At 39.4% G+C, this 21,123-nt stretch overlaps 1 protein-coding gene across 4 annotated transcripts in view; it reads left to right on the top strand.

Annotated features, from left to right (window-relative positions):
- Nucleotides 1–21,123, top strand: part of SEMA3A (semaphorin 3A) — a 412,569-nt gene that overhangs the window by 358,785 nt on the left and 32,661 nt on the right. For all 4 annotated transcript variants that reach the window (XM_054017194.1, XM_054017206.1, XM_054017202.1 and 1 more), the window contains exons 8-12: nt 9,785–9,927; nt 11,121–11,235; nt 11,341–11,410; nt 12,840–12,984; nt 19,219–19,438. In XM_054017194.1, coding sequence (XP_053873169.1) covers nt 9,785–9,927; nt 11,121–11,235; nt 11,341–11,410; nt 12,840–12,984; nt 19,219–19,438 — 693 coding nt within the window. The remainder of the gene's footprint in view (nt 1–9,784; nt 9,928–11,120; nt 11,236–11,340; nt 11,411–12,839; nt 12,985–19,218; nt 19,439–21,123) is intronic.

The raw sequence follows: 21,123 nt of genomic DNA, 5'->3' as shown, positions 1-21,123 counted from the left end.
AACAACGTTAACCGGGACGACTTTAAGTGAGGAGTTACTGTACCAGAACGGTGAGGCTGCAGCAGTGTGCACTTCAGAGTGGGATGCAAGCCTGCCTGAAACCCAGGTAGTTACTTGTGGGGCTGCCCTGTAGTGAAGTGCACATTGCCACAGCTTCTCTGCTGCAGAACCTGAGCTAGGTTAGAGCTGGCTTAGGTATGGCTACGCAAGATGCAATCCCCTCCTCCCCCCATGATTGCAATGCAGACATGCCCTGAGGCTTAGGGCCTGACTCTCATTTATCCTAAGGTCCCTTTACACCACTTAGCACTTGTTGTGGGCCAAATCACAACCAAGCCTAAATCTCTCCCCATTTCCTATAACTATACCTGCAGCTGATTTTTTTTTCTTTTCTTCTTTTTTAATTTTCTGATTTCCTATGGTGAATACTATTCTTGGAATACAAATGCTGCTGTTCAACTAATCTGAACTGAGGTTGAGCCAAGATTCTTTGCCAAGATGTGACAACCCCGTTGGGGGTTTTGGTTTCAGTCTGCATGAGTTTCACACACCTAAACCAATAGATTCTGTCCACAGGGCTGGAGCCCACAACATCCCTTCTGGTTCATTTGGAATTTGCAGTTTGTATAAATGGAGAGAGAGAAAAATTGTTTTTTCCCTTTTGATGCAGAGAACCGTTATAATCAGGAAGCAAACTAGATTCCACAGAAGTAAAGATGTAAAGATATAACCCACAACCATCAGCTTAGACCCTGAGGTACAGAGATGTTTTTATTTCAGGAGAAGTCTAAGTGTCAGGATAGTTATGAGAATCATGCATCTGTTTTTTTGTCCAGGTCCAACCTGCAGATCTAAAGAGCTTGAATAAAGAAGACAGCTTTATTTTAATGTTTCTTACAATAAGAATTACTCTTAGATGATGATGATAACTAAAATATTGCAAATCCTTGCCCAGTATGATTCGATTCAGGTTGCCAATTGTGTGACAGTAGTATTGAGGTCTGGACAGAAGCTGGGTGTGGAAGAGCATTGTGAGTTCATTAGCATCCTCTGCTAGGTGTTTCCTTCTTCCTGTGCTATCTTCTTGTATTAGAATGTTGAAAAAGGTGCTGGCTTAATATCATGTAGAGCATCTTTCATCCTTAAATGTCCCAAAGCACTTTGCTTCACTCACCAGCACCTGTACAGTGAAACAGTGTGGGTATTTAACAGCACAGAGCAACATTACACAAGTTTTTAGTCCAAAAAGTGAAACATATTGTAGGCAATTGAAATTGCAGGAGGATTTTAGATAAACTAAATACACTTGATCCCATATTATAATTTCACTATGACACTAAGGCCAGTATCACTAGGCTTTGAAAAAATATGATGAGAGCTCTAATTTCTGATCAGATCCTAGCTTAATGTCGCACCCAACAAACACTACCTTAGGAGTACTGATCATTCTGGTGTACTGATTTAGTAATAATTCAGAGACAAAAGTGCCAACTACCAAATCATAAATACCATTATCTTGAGAACTCTTGATTTTTCCCAGGAGCAGGATTCCCATTAGTATGAATGACCAAAACCAGTTCTGCCTATCTTGCAAGAGCAGCTAATATCACAACCAGATATGGTATGAACACAGAAATAGTATGGATGGCTCACAGCCGCTTTTACTTCTGCTGTAAGCTTCCCAAGGTCCTCTACGGGTCTTGAGAAACAAAGAATAGCCAGAACACACTGCACTTCAGCCACACTCTTTCTTTGTCCCTGGGCCTGCCCTGACACAGCCCCTGTGCTAAGGGCTGGGAACAGGACTGGTATAACACCCTTACACCATCTTTTAACAGCCAAGGAGTTCCCTTGTGTAAGGGATATTCTCAGGGAGCCATTTTCACCATCTTTGAGGAATCTTTATGCCAGCAGAGAGCTGTAAAAAGTGTGACACCCAGAAATGTGAGCCACTGTGTTACCCTGTGCCTTAGCAAGAGCAAGGGCTTTGCTGCTGCTAAACTGTATCAGTTCCCTGACACACCAACTTGTCTGCCTTGTCAGCAAGCTCTTTGGGACTCTGCCAATCTAAACCTTTCCTTGCAGGCAACAACCAGTGAACCCCAGTTCCCGAGTTCCCCAGAGATGTCTCCCTGCAGTGTCCAGTCCCTCTCATGGGATGTTCACAGAAATTATTAAGTTCACTGCCTCCAAAGAGACAGAGCACAGATTAGCCTCTAAGGTTAGCTGGAGAGACACACTTCATACACAGCATTCAGATGGTTTTGTAATAAAACCAGAATATGTTTATTAACAAGAAATAAGTGATACTAAGTAAAGAAAAAAGAGACAGGTATGGTTACAAACAGTAAAATAAAACATGCCTTCTAGTGACTAAAACTTAATTTTAGCTAGTTATGATCTTTGCCTAAGCAGTTTTCTTACTTACCGCTAGTTCACATCGTCCCTAGCCTGCCAGATTGAGGATCCAACTTTCACAGGCTCAGAGAGTGGTTTACCCTGTATCCCGTCAGTGATGGATAACTAAAAGGCCTTTTTGCTCCCGTTGTATTATTCAAAGTCCATTGTCTGTGCCTCAAGAGCCAGGGAGGCTTCTTGGGGTGCAGATTCTGTCCCCTGGTGTGATTGTTAAACAGTTTTCTCTCCTGCTTGTTTACCTTATACGTAAATGTAGTTCCATTGTCCACTGTCAGGAATTCTGCAAGCTGGTCAGACAATTAAATACATATTCCTTTTTCTAGGGCAGGCTAGATTTATGCATTGTCTCCCAAGCACATGTAAAGAACATAGTTTCAGCACACATCTATACTTTGTACAAAACTGGTCCTTACATCACACAATAATTTTTGGGACCAGTGTGTCACCAGTTTACATAGGATACCCCAGAGGACCCCTCTGAGATACATCTTATGACAACAGTGCATTGGGGCAATGGTTGTGTCAGGCCTGAGTTACAGAATGGAGGACCCTCTTCCATTTGGTACTGAGGGGCTCCCTCAGTCACAAAGGGGCTTACGTGTAAGTGAGAATCAGGCCCAAAGTTTGACTGACTCAGTGGCAAAAGACAGCATTTGACAGGTGACAAAGTAACTGAGGGCGATTTAGAAGCACACCATTAAAAGATTAAGAGGTTTGTAAAATATGGTAAAATGTGTAAGAACATAAGACGAGTTAGCTCTCTTGTCATCACATATTAAAAGCTTTGTCCCTGGTGACCTTATGGAAAGTAATAGGGACTTGGAGCTTTGCGGTGCACATTTGTGATGGGGGCTATAAGTCTTCCTCTGAGAAGGCAATACAGCTAGCTATGATTTTCAAGTTCAGATTTTCTGAGGACAGTTCCTGCTTTTTTGTACATGCTGGGTCTCTGTTGACAAGCACTGTGTGTTTATGAAGTCTGAATAGCTGTCTATTTTTGCAGCAAAGAGTCCTGTGGCACCTTATAGACTAACAGACGTATAGGAGCATGAGCTTTCATGGGTGAACACCCACTTATTCGGATGTCTATTTTTGTTATTGTTAAATTTTTAATTTAAGATTCCCTCGTCTCGTTACCTCTTCGCAGGGTTCTAGTCATCCTTCAGTAATTTTCATTAAATTACAGCAACTGCAACTTTACTGAGCGTAAAATTTCCCTACAGTGTCCTCGAATTTTCTAGTTGTGAACTGGGGAAATTTGTCATTCTGACCACAAATCTCCTGTAATGGGAGCATCTGATTCAACCTCCTTGCAGAATGCCTCCTGTGAGAACTGCCCTTTTTTCTCTTTGAAATGACGGATCTCCATCATTGGAGATTTTTAAGAGAAGGTTGGACAAACGCCTGTCAGGGATGGTCTAGTCCTGCCGTGAGTGCAGGGGACTGGACTAGATGACCTCTCGAGGTCCCTTCCAGTCCTCTGATTGTATGATTCTATGAAGGAATGACCCTAACTTCTGTTTGCTCAGCTTAGTTAGTGCATCTTGACATCTAAAGGCAATTTTGGTGCCGTTTCCTTTATGGATCATCATTAAAATGCTAATACGATTCATTCAGGAATCCAATCTGCTTTCTTTTATTGTTTTTGCTGTTGTTCTTTTGTTGTTATTGCTAAAGAATAATGCTTGTGAGGGAGCAAATAAAGATTGATTTTTCTTTAGCTTTATCTGAACCTGAAATGCTGAGACAAGCAAAACATGTTTCCATTACTTAACTAAGCAAACAATGGCATATCAATCATAAAGGCAGCTGGACCAAGGTGTCTTTTTCATAAAGTGGTAGATTTCTCATGAAGGACAGTTTAATGGGCTGCTGCCAATGAAATTGCTAAAGAACTGGTAATCCCAGAGGGCCATACAAAACTGGAGCTAGCAGAAGGTGTCAGTTAGGGTATGAGAAGTAGCCCAGTGTCAAGAGACTCGAGAAAAGGAGATTGAAAAAAGTTGAAATGCATTTCTTAATTATTTGCCCCATGACACCGATTGTTTTAAATCAACGTTTCTATTTTTAACCTGCTTGGACTGGCTATGAGATCAGAGAAATGTTTCTGCCATTAATGTTTATCATGTTTACATTGTGGTTTCATTCCCCCTTTGATCATGCTTAAATATACTTCTGACATGTTCTTTTGATGTTTGTTGTCTTTTTAAAACACATTTTGACATTGATTGCTTGAGTTTTGAACATAAGGAATCCTTGTAAACTGTTTAAACCCAAAGTGTTCCTTAAATCCTTTTCACTAAAGGTGTTTTATGGGCTTGGACTGTGGAAAAGAATATGATCCACAGGGTGTTGTGACTGCTTATATTATTAGAAGAACCATGTGTTTCTTAATAGTTATAGTTATAGTGATTTTGGGATCACATAGACTCCAGTAATTTGTACATGGCAATCTGAGGTAGTCATATCCATTGATAATAGCTTGCGGAGTACTACCATGGGTTCTACTCCTTTCGGCTCCTGCTTCCACTTCCCATACAACAGAAGTTCTTTTAGCTCATTCCAGCATAGCCTCTCTTTTATATGTCATCAACTTCCTTATGTGTCTGTGCTGAACATATGAAGTATGTCAATGCTGCCTGAATTATCTTAAACTCTCCCTCGGGAACTCTTGATAATAAGATAAGTTACTGAACTAGCTAAAATTTTCAGGGTGATGCTATATCCCTAGTATCAGAGGGGTAGCCATGTTAGTCTGGATCTGTAAAAGCAGCAAAGAGTCCTGTGGCACCTTATAGACTAACAGACCTATTGGAGCATGAGCTTTCGTGGGTGAATACCCTGATGCATCCGACAAAGTGGGTACACCCACGAAAGCTCATGCTCCAATACGTCTGTTAGTCTATAAGGTGCCACAGGACTCTTTGCTGCTATATCCCTAGTGTCAACAGCTGAACAGATATGCTGGGGAACATACTTCCTTTTGCTGCATGAGTGCACTAGTAGAAAAACAGGGTATATGAAGTGCCTGACTTTTAGGCATCATCCCCAAAAGAAGAGAAAGACAGAATTGCAACCCAGGCAGAGAGTGCTAAGTTGGTTGACAGGTGACTATCTGGCTGGATCACCATGGCCCCAAAGGACTGGATTTGGGCAAAGTCAGGCCCCCAAGAGTTCTTGGGCAATAGGCTTCAGACATCAGGCAAGACATTCATCACAAGCTAGGGCAAGGCTATTGCAAAGTTGCTGAAGCTCCTCAGATCAGGTCAAGTGTGCATGGCTGCTACTGGCATCACATAACCCTGTACAACATGCCACAAGTTGGGCGTTCAGCAACTAAACTGAGAATCACGCCACTGAGTGGTGGGAGGGGTATGCCAGATACCCATTGGAATGAAAAATAATATCCTCAAAGGAGTAATTCCAGCTGGCATTGCTGCCCTTCCGCTAGCTCTTGGTTGAGCAAAGACCAGGGGAGACAACCCTGAACTAAACCCATTGTGGAGAAAGCATCAGGTGGTTGGCATTGCAATTCAGCTCTGCCTTCCAGCATCTCCTGCAACTGTGCTGGCTTTTAAACATCTTGGTCTTCTGAGCCTTTGGGCCTGAATAATACCACGAAGAGGGGGGCTGTGATCCTAAGCTCAACCTCTGCCTCCTTATTTTTTTTCTGCATAGATGTATATACACCAAAGATTTGGGTTTAATGGTTTCCCTCTTCAAACTTGCTTGTTGGAATATGAGGACAACATATACTGGTATGTCAAACAACCTTGAGGAGGTCAATGACTGTAGGAAGGCTGCCATCATCAACAGAGAGCTGGAGAAACTTGACATTGACATAGCCTCTCTCTCTCTGAGACTGGACTAAATCTGTAATTTAGTCCAGATGCAGTGTTGCTTCTTTTGGCATGAAGAAAGCAAACAAGATCGTTGTGAGGACAGGGTGGGTTTTGCAGTCAAAAATTCATTCACATCTCCAGTTGAATGTCCCATTGCAACATCAGAATGAATCATATTAGTAAAAATATCTACCACAGGTGGATTTACTAACATCATTAGTACATCTGTGACAACACTTTTCTTCACCTCTGTAGAGAAGGACTTGTTCTATCAGAAACTCGACTGTGTCATCAGCAAACTACAACCAGGCAAGCAACTCTATCTACTGAGAGACTTCAATGCTAAAGTCAGCTCACATCACGAGATGTGGCTGCTAATCACTGGTCACCATGGAGTGGGAAAAATTAACAACAATGGTCAAAGACTACTGGAGCTCTTAACCCACCAGTGACTGTGCATTACCAACACATGCATTACCAGAAGGTCTCCTGAAGACACCCCTGATCTGGAAACTAGCACCAACTAGATTTAATTGTCACCTGTAGAAAACACCTAAAGCTTGCTCTCCATACTTGCAATTTTCGCAGTGGATGCTGCAAAATAAGGCTTTCATTAAGGAAATTCCATCATACCAAACAGAACTGTTGCCCACACATTAACATCAATAACACAAAAGACCAAGGAAGGTGTTTAGTACCAATCTTAGGGAAGCAATTGCACCTACCCTGAATGCTCATGCAGCATAGAAGACATTCAGAATATCCATACAGCTGAAACATTTGCTTTTAGTGAACACACTATAACAACTGGTTTGCAGCATACCCTGAAGAAATATTTCCAGTTATTGAAACAAAATGCACCTCAGATTTCCATCACAACATTCACCCCTCTCCTGAGACATATGCTAACCTCAGAGTGGCCAATTATACTGGCTTGATCTGTGCTAAAGATACAAATGTCCTTTGAGAATGGAGATCTAAGAGGTCTGATTAATGCAATTAAGAAAGCAATAGGTCCTTCATCTATCCCACTCAAATATCTTAATGGAGACATCATCATTGACAGAAGCAAACAAATACAACACTGGTTGGAACACTATCACAAACTCTATTCATGTGAGTCCACTGTTTCTGAAATAGTCCTAATTGTGACCTCGGGGCTCTAGGCCATCAAAGAGCTTGGTATAGAATCATCTATAAAGACAAACCATTCTAGCACCAGGAAAGGCTGCAGAAAGAAATGGAATTCCAGCTGAAGTACTGAAAAAAGGACAAGTAGTGCTTAAATATCTGCACAATGTCTTGCTTTCCTGCTGGAGAGAAGGGGGGTACCACAAAACATGACGGATGTCAACTTCATAATGCTGTATAAAAGCAAAGAAGATTGGAGTGATTTTAACTACAGAGGAATCCCTCTCCTGAGTGTTACTGGCAAGGCATTTACATGGGTAATTTTTAAAAGACTGCAACTTCTTGCTGAATGTGCATATCCAGAGAACCAGTGTGGCTTCTGTGCTAGTAGATCTACCATCAACATGATTTTTGCACAAAAGCAATTGCAAGAAAAGTGTCAAGAATAAGGATAACCTCTATACATGGCCTTCTTAGATCTTACAAAAGCTTTTGACCTGGTTAACAGAAAGGATCTTTTTCAATTGCTAGAGAGAACTGGTTGCCTCTCAATCCTCCTCAGTCTGATTCAATCTTTCCATAATGGCATGAAGGCTATAGTTCAATATGATGGTGATCAATCTGACAGCTTTGAAATTCACAGTGATGTCGGACCAGGATGTGTTTTGGCACCAACACTCTTCAGTTTATTTTTTTCTTTGCTGCATCATCATGCTTTCTCATCTAGCACCAAGGGTGGACATCTCCGTACAAGATCAGATGGAAAACTCTTCAACCTTGCATGTCTACAAGCAAAGTCAAACATCTGCTTATATGAGATGTGCTATTAGTTGATGATACAATGCTCATCACACGTAGTGTTTACAGTTAGTTAGCATATAAACTGAGGAGAATCCTTAGTAAATAAAGTAGTGGTTTTAATAAGCCAGATCCTCAGCATAGCACAATCTGGCTCATTACCTCCCTAAGTATGTGATGATGTGTTAAGATGACACTTTAATACATGATACTAGAACAGCATATAATTTGACATAGGGACAGGACTCTTTGAATAGTTAAATATAGTTCACACTAAATTATCCCAGCAGGATGTAAAATGCCGAAGGAAGAACAGCAGCTTGGTAATTCTGTTTGATTTACCTCCTTTTCCCTAGTCAAAGAGGCCAACGGAAATACTTGGATGAAAAATGCAATATTGGGCCAGATCTTCCTCTGGTGTAAACTGGCACAGCCCCATTGAAGTCAATGCAGCTATGCTGATTTACACCAACTGAGTATATGTCCTAATTTTTTTGCCCACTGTTTTCTGTTTGTTTTATCAATCTCTCTTGAGGCTTTATATATCTGCAATATCACTGTCTAGATAGAGACATATGTGTGGAAGGGGAATTTGTACTCTGAATAATGATGTCAATAGAGCTGATCAGAAAATGGTATTTTTCATTAAACTTTTCTTTAAAAATGAAAAACTCATTTAAAAAATCTTTCCCACCTAAATGGATTTTGTTTTTCCATTAAAGAATGGTTTTCAAAGCATTGTTTTGTTTTTGTTTTTAGTAGTTGAAAAGCAATGGAAAATTTCAAACAAAATGGCCATTTTTCATCCAAAAAATGTTTTATAGAATGATTTTTAACCTGTTCTTGAGTGTTCTGTCTATAGTTCCTATTACTACAAAAGCTTAGGGCCTCCCAATCTTTAGTGTATTTATCTTCACAGCACCCTTACATTTTATACATGGGGGACTAAGACACAGAGAGGTTAAGTGACTTGATTAAGGTCACAGAGGATGTATATGGCAGTTCAGGGATTTGAACACAGCTCTCCCAATTCTCAGCCAAACACCCTAGCTACTCAACAAACCATCTTCTTCCTCTGTTGTAGCTTTCCTGTGCAGTTTTCATTTCTGCTGTATAGAAAGTCAGAATAAACAAGGAAATGAGAAGTAGGCAAGACTGAATGTGAAAGAAACTCTCAAAAATCCATGCATGGAATTAGGAAGCTATGCTGTAATGTTACACTACAGTTAAAAGAGCAATTTCATATGTATTATATTACTTCATATGCTTTCCTGAATCACTACAGAGTATGAATAGCAAACGCTGCTATATATTGGATAAATAAACTATAGATGTGTGCTGGTGTGCAGTGTTGGGAATGTGTGTGTGTGTGTGTGTGTGTGTGTTGTTCTAGTATCAGGTTCCAAGAGCAGAAACAAGTTGTGATAGGGATTTCCTTTGGGTGGGAGCACCAGGAAGAAAAGTTGAAAATTTGCTTATTTGATGAAAGGGTTAGTTCATGTGTGCAAGTCAGAATGGAAGAATCCTTTCATGTAAATGAGGCAACAGATTTTACTTGCTGTGTAGTAACATGTACATTGGCATTTTCTTCTCAGATCCTAGGTTTGTTAGTGCCCACCTAATACCAGAGAGTGATAACCCAGAAGATGACAAAATCTATTTCTTCTTCCGTGAAAATGCAATTGATGGAGAGCACTCTGGAAAAGCCACCCATGCCAGAATAGGGCAGATCTGCAAGGTAATATGGTGACTTAATTTTATAAGAATTAATGCCCTCAGTTAAAGCTATAAAAGTGATATTAGCAACTACTCTTTCTTGGCTGTACATTAGTCTATGGTAGCATTGGCAATGTAGTGATGCCAAGGTCTTCCAGAATGACCAATAGACAAGGGAAAACATCAAAGAGGTACAATAGTCAGTTCTGTTCTGTTTGGAGTAGCACCCCAAATTTACAATGCATCATCCAAAAATGATCAGAACCTCCTGAGTTTTCAAAATGTGGCAGAGAGAAATAGAGTCTTGTGCAAGAAACATGGTACTTCCTGCTTCCAGGTGGAACAGATGTTCTGTAGACATTTTCTTTCTTGAGTTATTTTTGACATTTAAAGTTCCTATTCCAGGTAGAACTTCTAAAGGCAAAGGCATATGAAAATGAAAATAATTGGTTAGGCTAAGTTTTATAAATGAACAGTGTCAAGGGTCTCAAATATTTTCCTGAGGGACCTTGAGAAAATATCTATGAATTAAGTGATCACCATGAATTTTGATAGCTTTGGTAAATATAATGTTTAGAGTAGAATTTCACATTATTCCTTAAGGCAGGACTCCAAGTCACTATCTCTGAAAAACGAGATAGCAGCTTGGAAAATTATAGCCCCACCCTTATGGAGATGTTGATCTGCGCCTACTGTCAGCCCTGCTGTTAAACATCTGATTCTCCCACCCTAACACCTTTTATACTTTGATCTTGTACAACTTGTGGGGCTACTTTGTTGATATTCGGTAAAGAATAATGAGCTGTTTAAACTTTATTGAGTCTTGGCAACATGTAAGCTTGCACAGAAGCAAAATACTCTGTCAATCTGCCCAATTACTCTTTCTTTCTTTCTTTCTTTCTTTCTTTCTTTCTTTCTTTCTTTCTTTCTTTCTTTCTTTCTTTCTTTCTAATTTAAGGTTTTCTAGGAATAAATTCTTCTGAAAATGGTATTATATTCATAGTAATAACCATGACAAATTTAAATAGATTCAATATTGGTATATTTGAAAAATGAGGGGGATTTTATAATTTCCTAAACAATAAAAAGGACAATATGTAAAACCGTGAATTATGATGTTATATTTAGCACACTGTTCCGTCAGTTTTTTCATATCAATTCCCATTTCAAACAGGAATATGATCATGTATTAACATACAGTATTTCTCCTGTTAGAATGACTTTGGTGGACACAGAAGCCTTGTTAATAAATGGACAACTTTCCTTAAAGCACGCCTGATTTGTTCTGTGCCAGGGCCCAATGGCATTGATACTCATTTTGATGAACTACGTAAGTAGCCACAATGGATTTGAATGCAGAATCATTTTCTAGTATTTTCATTACTGAAATGACCATGTGTTTTCTTTTTTTTCTTTTTTGTTGTTTTTGTTACAGAGGATGTGTTTCTAATGAACTCAAAAGACCCCAAAAATCCAATAGTCTATGGAGTGTTTACAACTTCCAGGTACAGAATATATCATTTTACTTGTATGGAAACTTGTGTAGCTGGTTGCTTTAAAGAGTTCTCTTTGTTAAAATGTTCTTAAGAAACACAGCGTTTTCTTAACCTTTGAACTGCACAAAGGCAGTGTAAGTTAGAAGTAATGAATTAAATTTCTTTTCTTATGAGCAATGTACATCATTGCCCTGACGCAAGTTTGAAAGAATGTGTCAGTTTCTCAGCCTCTTCCTGCTGAAAAATTGGCTTTAAGGATGGAGGGTGAAATGTCAAATCCCTTGCCAGATAGAGCTGGTAAAGTAATGCAGGAAGAATTTTTTAAAAAATCAGCAAATTTTAGAATTTTGGAAAACTTCTGAATAATCAATAAGCTTTTTAAGAAAAAACAGCGAAGATTTTTTCCACCACTCTTCAACTGAGTCCAGTACATCCTTGATGTAAATCCATTGGCTTCATAGGCTCATAGATTCTAAGGCTAGAATAGATCACTGTGGTCATCTAGTCTGATCTCATGCATAACACAGTCCATAGAACTTCCCTCAAATGGGCTTACACCAAGGATGGGATTGTCCCTAGGCTTTTGTCTCATGAAGGACTGAATTTGCCTCTGAGGGAAAAGCCACCTATAACCCTGGAGGGAGGCATATGTTTTTAAATGTAAGTTTCTAGGCATCACATAATCCACAAGAATGAGGCTCATGTGGTATCTACTATCCTTGTAGAAACCCCAAGGAAATGCACAGCAGTGCAGTTTCAGTGTGTGTTGTCAAAAGGGGGAAGTGAGGGAGAGAGAGAAAGGGCAAAACTAAAACCAATATGCTGACTATTAGCAAGGGTATATAAAGTGATTAGTTGGCTACAGGATGAGTAATGGGTTACAAACCCTTTTGCATGAAGGTCACCATTATGAAAAACACGTGAGACCTCTTTATTTCATATTTATACCAATAAATTGCATTTGCTGAATAACAGCTATTACAAATAGATTTCCACCCCTTCTTTATGAAGCAGTTCATAAAGCCTTTATGAAGCCTTCTTTATGAAGCAGTTCAATTTCAAAATCAGGGTTGGAAAACTGAAAAACACATATTATCTATTAAGAGCCAGATTCAACCATCCTAAGTATTACTCATATAGTAGTAGTACCTACTCTAAGAAAAGTCCCACTGAAATCGGATCTGGTTGTATATAAACAATATGTTTTAAGTAGTAGCCAGCAGCCATTCAGTTTAGAAAAACATCTGAGAGATTTGTTTCAGTTAAACTGAACTTTCTAAGGACTGTGTTTGGGTTTGCTGAGACAGCCGTTCAGAGTTTGGAAAATCAATGCATGTAATTAATTAAAGAGCCTTTAATCCCACCATTCTCCTGTGATTAAATTGACAAATCATTTAAAGAAAGTGACTTATTTTTCTTCCCTCTGCCCCATTTTTAGCAACATCTTCAAGGGGTCAGCAGTTTGTATGTACAGCATGACAGATGTAAGGAGGGTGTTCCTTGGTCCATATGCCCACAGAGATGGTCCCAACTATCAATGGGTGCCTTACCAAGGACGTGTACCATATCCGCGGCCAGGAACTGTAAGTGCACTGGGAAATCTGATACTGATTTCACTCATTACATTGTACTTGAACTTAAAACACAAAAGAAGCTGAACGAGTGGGAAAGGCAGGCTAATGTAAGAGCAAACTAGCTGTTGCTGCAAATCCAGAATTCGCTGCCTCAATTTGCAATGTGCAGCTGGCTTGTCAATGAGCCTAATCCTGTAAACCTCAGTCAGGCAAAAACCATGTCGACTTCAGGAGCAGGGATGCAGGATTTTGCTGAGTATTTGTAAAGTAGTTAAGGAATAATGCAGCTTTCCTTTCATAAATCGCATCTCTTTAGAGCTTTAAGGTAACAATTTCCACAGGGGACGGGGAAGCCACTGGAATAATCTCCAATTCCAAAAGGCATTTTTTAACTGTTATTCTACTTTCCTGTCTCTTTCTAATGCCTCAGTCACTATGGTGTCTATGAAACTACTATTTATGACTTCCCGTCCACCCCAGTCATTGTCAGATCCCAGAAACGATGCTGAGCTTTGCCTATACATCTGCCTTTTCTGCAGTAGAAAGTGTTAGAGGAAAACGTTTGGGTTGTACATATCAGGGTAGATCTTCAGCTGGTATAAATTGGCTTAGCTCCACTGAGACTCCTGTGTACACTAGGCTGAGGATCTAGCCTATTCAGATATATCTATGCCTCAAATAAACTATAAAGATCCAAGTAAGTACAGTGCAGTAAAAAGACAAGACTAGCACATGAGCATTATTCATATGTGGGCATTTCTATGATTCTATGATCATATAGATTGTCCTTTAATTGTTAGTAACCTTTAAACTATCCTTTCTAGCTTGTTCTCAAAACTGGCTTCCATGATAAATGTGTGAAACAATGGTTAAATGATACAGATGTCTGGCCTAACAAAAACTGCTTTAAGAAAAGAATAACAGGAGTACTTGTGGCACCTTAGAGACTAACAAATTTATTAGAGCATAAGCTTTCGTGGACTACAGCCCACTTCTTCGGATGCATCCGAAGAAGTGGGCTGTAGTCCACGAAAGCTTATGCTCTAATAAATTTGTTAGTCTCTAAGGTGCCACAAGTACTCCTGTTCTTCTTTTTGCGGATACAGACTAACACGGCTGTTACTCTGAAACCTAAGAAAAGAATGATTTCTCAGCAAAGGGATTGTATAATTCTTCTCATTCAGTGGATGTGATTTGCTAAGGAATAACCAGATTTCTTCACAGAAAAGTCTCAAGTGCTGCAGTGTTTAGGGGAATATTGTTCCTGAGATGGTGATGAAAGCAATTAAAAAAATTGTAGGATGGAATCAAAGATTATTTTAACAGAGTGGATAGTTTTACTTTAGAATTGAGTGGAAAACGGTTTTCACATGTTATTAATTTTTTCAAGATTTTGAAAATGTTTCCTATATGAATTGGAATGAAAAGTCAAAAGATTAAAAAAATTCATAAACCAAAAGTCCAGAAAAAAGAATTGCTTTATTCTACTCCCTTTTGGAAAGTTTGAATCAACAGATGATGCCCAGCTCTATCAGTATGAGATAGGTTGCAAAATGTCATTTTCCCTATATGCCTGCTTGATAAGATGGGAGAGAAAAGGGTTAGTCTTGTATTTCACCAGGTAACCCTGGTAGTTCCTAGGTGAAAATCCTCATCCTCATATAGGATCAAATGAATTTGTTGTCTAACTCCACTCATGACAACTCCATCTCAGTCCTGTAGGCTTTTTAATATGTTATTCTGAATGTAATACATTTCTTTTGAACTCCTATTTGGTCTTAGGGTTGATTAGCTTCTTTTTAACAGGAATGAATATAGCAATATTAAAAATCAGAAACCATTGGATGTTTTCACAATGAAAATAAATTGTGCTGAAAAATGACACTTTTTCATAATAGTCCTGTTGTAATAGTGGTGAGTAGAGGGACTGCACAACACCCCTGCAATCCTAGTGAAGCTGTCAAAATCTCTCTCTATCTTAGATACTTATATGGCCCCAAATACATCGTATCTGAGTGCCTTGCAATCTTTAATGTATCAATCCTCACAACACCCCTGTAAGACAGAAAAGTGCTATTATCCCTGTTTTACAGATGGAGAATTAAAATAAAGAGAAGCTAAGCGACTTGCCGAAGGTTACAAAGGAAGTCTTTAGTAAAGCAGTGACTTGAACCGAGATCTCCCAGTGCCTAGGCCAGTGCTCTAACCACAAAAACACCCATAGGAAAATAGGGCTTAAATGTTACATAGGTCTTGTGCTGTCCTTCTGCTCAGGGGTGAATTTCAGCCTTTGAGGTAGAGTTTCACTAAAGCATGACTAAATACAGATTCCCCAACAAAATCAAAGATTTTTGTGGTCAACATTTTCTGTATCCACAGTTTTGAAATTTACCCATTTGAAAACATTACCAAGCATACCTTTAGTTCTTTACACTGAAAAGTAAAGAAATATATACATATATATATATTCCTTCTAATTGATTCATATCTTACCCTTAAATAATCGAACTACAAAATCCCAGTGTTCTTTCTGCCTTTGGCTTGCATCCAGCAAGACTCTGAACATTTTCAACTCCCAGTGAGGTCAAAGGGAATTGAGATGTTCAGTACATTGCTAGATTGGGCTCTCTAGATAGGTAGCTCCAGGATGAGACCTAACATATTTTCTTCACTGATGAAGAAACTCTGACTAGGTGTAGTGAAGTATGGCCCCCCAACCGGCAAATCACAAATACATGCACTAGGGTGACCAGACAGCAAGGGTGAAAAATTGGAGGTGGGGTGTAATATATACCTATATAAGACAAAGCCCTGAATATCTGGACTGTCCCTATAAAAATTGTGGACTACTCAGATGCTTGCTTAAATGTTTTGTTGGACTGGATTGTTGGATCAGGACCTCACAAGTCAGAAGGAGTCTTGCCATTAATTTCTAAGGAGTATCAGGCCCTGTCTTTGTTATGTGTACTGCCATTATGAAGTTGGAAGTCTCTGCAAAAAAAAATCCAACATAAATACACATGTAAAAGTGACAAGACTTTTCCACTGGCCAGGGCCGGCTCCAGGCACCAGCTAAGGAAGCAGGTGCTTGGGACAACCAATACAAAGGGGTGGCACTCCGTCCGCTATTGATTGAGCTGCCACCGAATCGCCGCTAATTGCCTTTTTTTTTCCCCCTGCTGCTTGGCAACCCTGCCACTGGCTACAATATTTTTGAGTAATTTCAAATCAGAAAGTATTTCTCTAAATCCATACCCTTAAAAAAACTATTTTAAAAAATATCAGTAGGCTTGGGCCAATAATTAATTAAACAAGTTTCACTTCCTTTTCTGAATGTGAATTATTTGAATTTTTTGTGACTCAGTAATTTCTGTAAATAATTGCTGGTCTGTAACCTATCAGGGGAGACTTCATCGTAAGAATTCGGTATTTGAAATTCAGGCTGCATTGATTGTACACAGAGGTTGCATGCTATCCAGTGTTCTGTATCCCGTATTGTAACTCTTAGGGCTAGGTTTTGATTTTAGACAGAGCTCTGAACATTAGGTGGGGCAGAAGCAGCACCACGTCAGGAGTAGCTTGGGGGATGCAGGGTAAAGCAGACATATCTCTGGAAAGCATAATTCCACCATCTCTTCCCCCTTGCTCATGAGGGTTAGAGATTTACTGTGGGTATAGAGCAGCAACAAATTGGTATACTTTCATGCTGTGCTGGCTCAGCTACACTGGCCAGTGAGCAGGGAATATGGATTCATGGCTCCATCCATTTCCTACCCACTTACACTGGGGAAGGAATGAGAAGGAATGGATCCCCATTTATTCTTGCGTGCCCAAGCACTAGGTCCAGGTAACCAACATAGAGGTATAAAGGGGAGATTCTTACTTCCTTTTACTGCTCTGTGCAAGTATGGAGTCCAAGTCATAACCTAGCCCTTGGAATTAGGTTTCTCTAACAAATGCTCATGATTACAAATCTAAAATTGGCTTTCTGTAAATATTATGCTTAACATGTGTTGTCTTGATGAATTTTGCTACCAGTAAGCTCCCTTGCTAAAATATTGGCAGAAAATAAATACAAACAGGATTGAAGTACAGCTGAAATATAAAAATTGAAATGAATATACATGGATCTTATTTTATTTTTGCAGTATTTGCCCAGCTGCAATTAACAATACTTAGTACTTGTATAGTGATTTTCCTATTCAAAGCACTTTACATACATTATCTAATTAAGCGTTGATTAATGTAAGTAATCAGTATCACACTCTAGTTGGAATATTAATCCAAGCATAAAGAAAACTTTGGAACTGCACCGTAGAAACACAAAATTTCAGATTGACTCCAGCAATGCTAAAGATCGTAAAAGGTTTAGTATTAGTAGTATATTGTATTTTTCTAATTGGAAGTAAAAGAACATATGATATGAAATAATAATAATTAAAGCTAGAATGTAGAGATAATAAGAATAGGTGACTGTCTTGCTATATTTATTATTATTGTTTATTTGGCTAATTGGGGTTTAATCAATAATTCTTTCTTTCTCTAATATATAATGAAAGAGAATGTTGGAATTTGCTTCCTTGAAAAAATGCAAAAAGTGAAAACCTATCTCTCACTCCCCCCATGCTTCCCACTGCATTGAAGTGTCCCTCCGCTGCAAATAACTGCTCTTTTTGGCCAGATTGATTTCTTTATGTCATTTCTGATGAATTATTAATAATCTGGATCAAGGTGATGGCAAAGACAATTGATTTCTTCTACTGAGAAGCCAGCAAGATCTGGATTTCTGTTTAATTACTTTTTGGTTTCAAAGTTTTTACTTTAAGTGGTGGATATTCTATCAATGTGAATAAAAGATGCATTACCCCAGGCTTTATATCACTGGGGCGTTTATATTTCAAGATCAAATGCGGTGAACATAATCATAAGCATAGTGAAATTTGCCTCATAGCTTTGTATGTCTGAGATGGATGTCTTGTGTTTAAGAGGTTAGGGTCAGGCACCTGAAGTTGGCTTCTCAAAATTCCTGTGAGACCTAGGACAAGTCATTTAAGGTCCTTGTGCCTCAGTCTCCTCATCTGTAAAATGGGGCTAATAATAATTCCCCACTTTACAGACAGATGTTGTTAGGTCAAAATCTCTGATGTTCATAAAGTATTTTGAGTTTTTGAGAGAATTCATTAGATAAGGGCTAGTCTTTAGCATGTAGCCACAGACCTGATGCATAAGTGCACTTCCCTCAGGAGGAATTGTGGGTGGGGAAAGCAGAGGGGAATGCTTGTGGGGGGAATGAGTCATGGCTTTGCCTGCTGTCCTCCCCACTCTTTCCCTCATCTTCACCCACTTACTCATGGGTGGAGGGAGCAGTGTCTGTGTAGCCCCTGTGCATTGCATAGGACCCAGAGCCAAGACTGGTTAGTCCTAACATGACCACATGAGGTGAAACATGGAAACTTTACTCCCCTGTGCTGCTGTGTGAGGCCTAGCGACAGCCTAGTCCTATATGGAAAGTATTGCTCCCCTCTGTCATTGTACTGCTCACTACAAGTGGACATTGAGGCAACTAACCTGAACTCACTACAAGCACTTTATTCACCACCCACGCTAGAAAATTTATACGAATAATTCAACACAACAGGAGCCTCATCGTCAGAACCATTTGTATGACGCCAGATATGTCCAGATAATCAGCAGTTTAGATAATCAGGGGTAAACAGAACAGGGAGTCACACTGGCAGCTCATTAGGAGCCTAATCCAAGGTCCTTTGAAGTGAATGAGTTTTGACTTGAGTCCCAGAAGAAGATGCTTAGATAGTGGGGTGATTGTTACGGATAATTAGTTTTCTACTGTATAGATAACTGAATGCTTTAATCTGTGTCTTTTGTACGGTAATTTTTAGCATATTCAGCATCTCTATGGTCTTGTACAGCCAATTAAAAAGATAATAGTAGTCAGTAAATTACTGACAATCAATTATTCGCACAGCACAGTGATAAGAAAGATAATGTATACAAACCGTAATATTCTATAGTATGAGCTATATTGATTTCAATGAAGAAAAATATTTCTCCAAAGACTTTTGGTGCCAGTATTAACTCTCTGTACAGTTATTGTCCATCATGGAACAATTATATCCTGGGTTGTGCTTTATTATAGACTGAAGACTCACATGGAGCTCAAAGCAACTAATATATCTAATTGCTCAGTTATAAGGTGCAAAATATTCTCTTTCTTGTTCTCAGTGTCCCAGTAAAACATTTGGAGGCTTTGATTCTACCAAGGACCTTCCTGATGAAGTCATCACATTTGCAAGAAGTCATCCAGCAATGTACAACCCTGTATTTCCTATCAATAATCGTCCAATCATGATCAAAACAGATGTGGATTACCAGTTCACACAGATAGTAGTAGACCGGGTCGATGCAGAAGATGGGCAGTATGATGTCATGTTCATTGGAACAGGTAAGAAGCTTTCATGCTACGTCTGATGTTCTCACATGGAGTATGGAGAAGTAGAGTAGATTAGTGGTTTTCATTACTGGTAGCAAGCAAGCTTATTTTTGTGTACTATAGAGAACATCTGTGGAATTCTTTAGGGCAAGGCTCAACACATTTTTTCTTTTCTTTTTTGTTACTTAAGGGTTACATGTTGTTTGAGTAGGACTTGACATCAGTGGATGTTTTGCCTTTGACTTCAGTTGGAGTAGGAACAGACCCTGGTTATTGAGGGGTTTTTTTTTTTTTTTAATTAGAGGCATCTTCCCACTGGTAATTATAATTTTGTTTTTAGTTCACATCATAGGAACTAGTCATATGAGTAAAGCGAGCAGTATTTATCTGAGTTGTGGGATATTTCTTGTGTCCTCTTTCAACATATTTTGCATCTAAACTGGCCACCAGCCAGAAGAATGCTTCATTACCCTCAACACACCAGGTTTTTTGATATCTATAAGAGGTCCTAGGAAGGACAAAAAGTTATGCTAAAGCACAATGCCGCTGGTAAAGTGTTTGTAGTATCTTATGGCTTGGGCTTTATATCTTTCTTCCAGCAGGCAAAAGGGGGGGATTTTCTTGTAAATAAAGCAATTTTTACAACTGCTAAAAGTTCTACATGAAAGCACCAGGGGCCAGCCACTCAGCCCTGTTTCTCCATTGACATAAGGGCCAGCTCCAGGCACCAGCTTGTCAAGCAGGTGCTTGGGGCGGCCGCTCTGGAGAGGGGCGGCACGTCCAGGTATTTGGCGGCAATTCGGCGGACGGTCCCTCACTCCGCCTGGGAGCGAAGGACCTCCCGCCGAATTGCCGCAGCAGATCGCAATCGCGATCGCAGCTTTTTGTTTTGTTTTGTTTTGTTCTGTTTTTTGTTTTGGCTGCTTGGGGCGGCCAAAACCCTGGAGCCAGCCCCGATTGACATCACGAAACTACATTGATTAGCACCATCTGAAGAGTTGGCCTTTCATCTTATATGATTTCCCACCAGATTGACTAGTGTTTCAAACTTGTATTGAATATAGTGACTTTATTACTAGCCTCAAGAAGTTAAATCAAAGAACCCAAAGAACTTTCCCACTGCAGTGCTCTAAAAAATGAACCGGTTCTCTGTCTGTCTGTTTCTCTTTCTTTCTCATAAGAATACTGTTTCTGAATGGCACCAGTTACAAATCTACAGCTCCAGAGCTGGGGGTCAGATTCCAAAGCAATAAATCTCAAGGCTCTCTTCATGTTGATGCCTAACATAAATCATGAGTAAACTGAGACCTGTGCTGAAGCTTTGTATACTAAACATATTGCATGTGTACCAAACATTTACTGCAGAAAATGCAGCCATAAAGAAAGTGCTCCAGCTCTTTGAAATTGTGAACAGAATTATGACATGCTTGTGCGGCGCGTTATTGTTTAAAACTCCGGATAATATTTAAATCTGCTTTTATGTGCCACAAATATTTCCGTCACATAAGGAACATTGGATAATGTATGCCCATCATGCAATAATAAGATGGCTCTTATATAGCACTTTCATCTGTAGGCCACAAACGGCTTTACAAAGGCAGGAATCATCATTATCCCAATTTTACTGATGGGAAAACTGAGGCACCAAGAAATGAAATAATTTGCCTACAGTCACTCAGCAGTTTAGAGACTAAATC

This window comes from Malaclemys terrapin, chromosome 1 (genome assembly GCF_027887155.1).
Source record: "Malaclemys terrapin pileata isolate rMalTer1 chromosome 1, rMalTer1.hap1, whole genome shotgun sequence".
Lineage (NCBI taxonomy): Eukaryota > Metazoa > Chordata > Testudines > Emydidae > Malaclemys > Malaclemys terrapin.
This window is presented reverse-complemented; position numbering and strand designations above follow the sequence as displayed.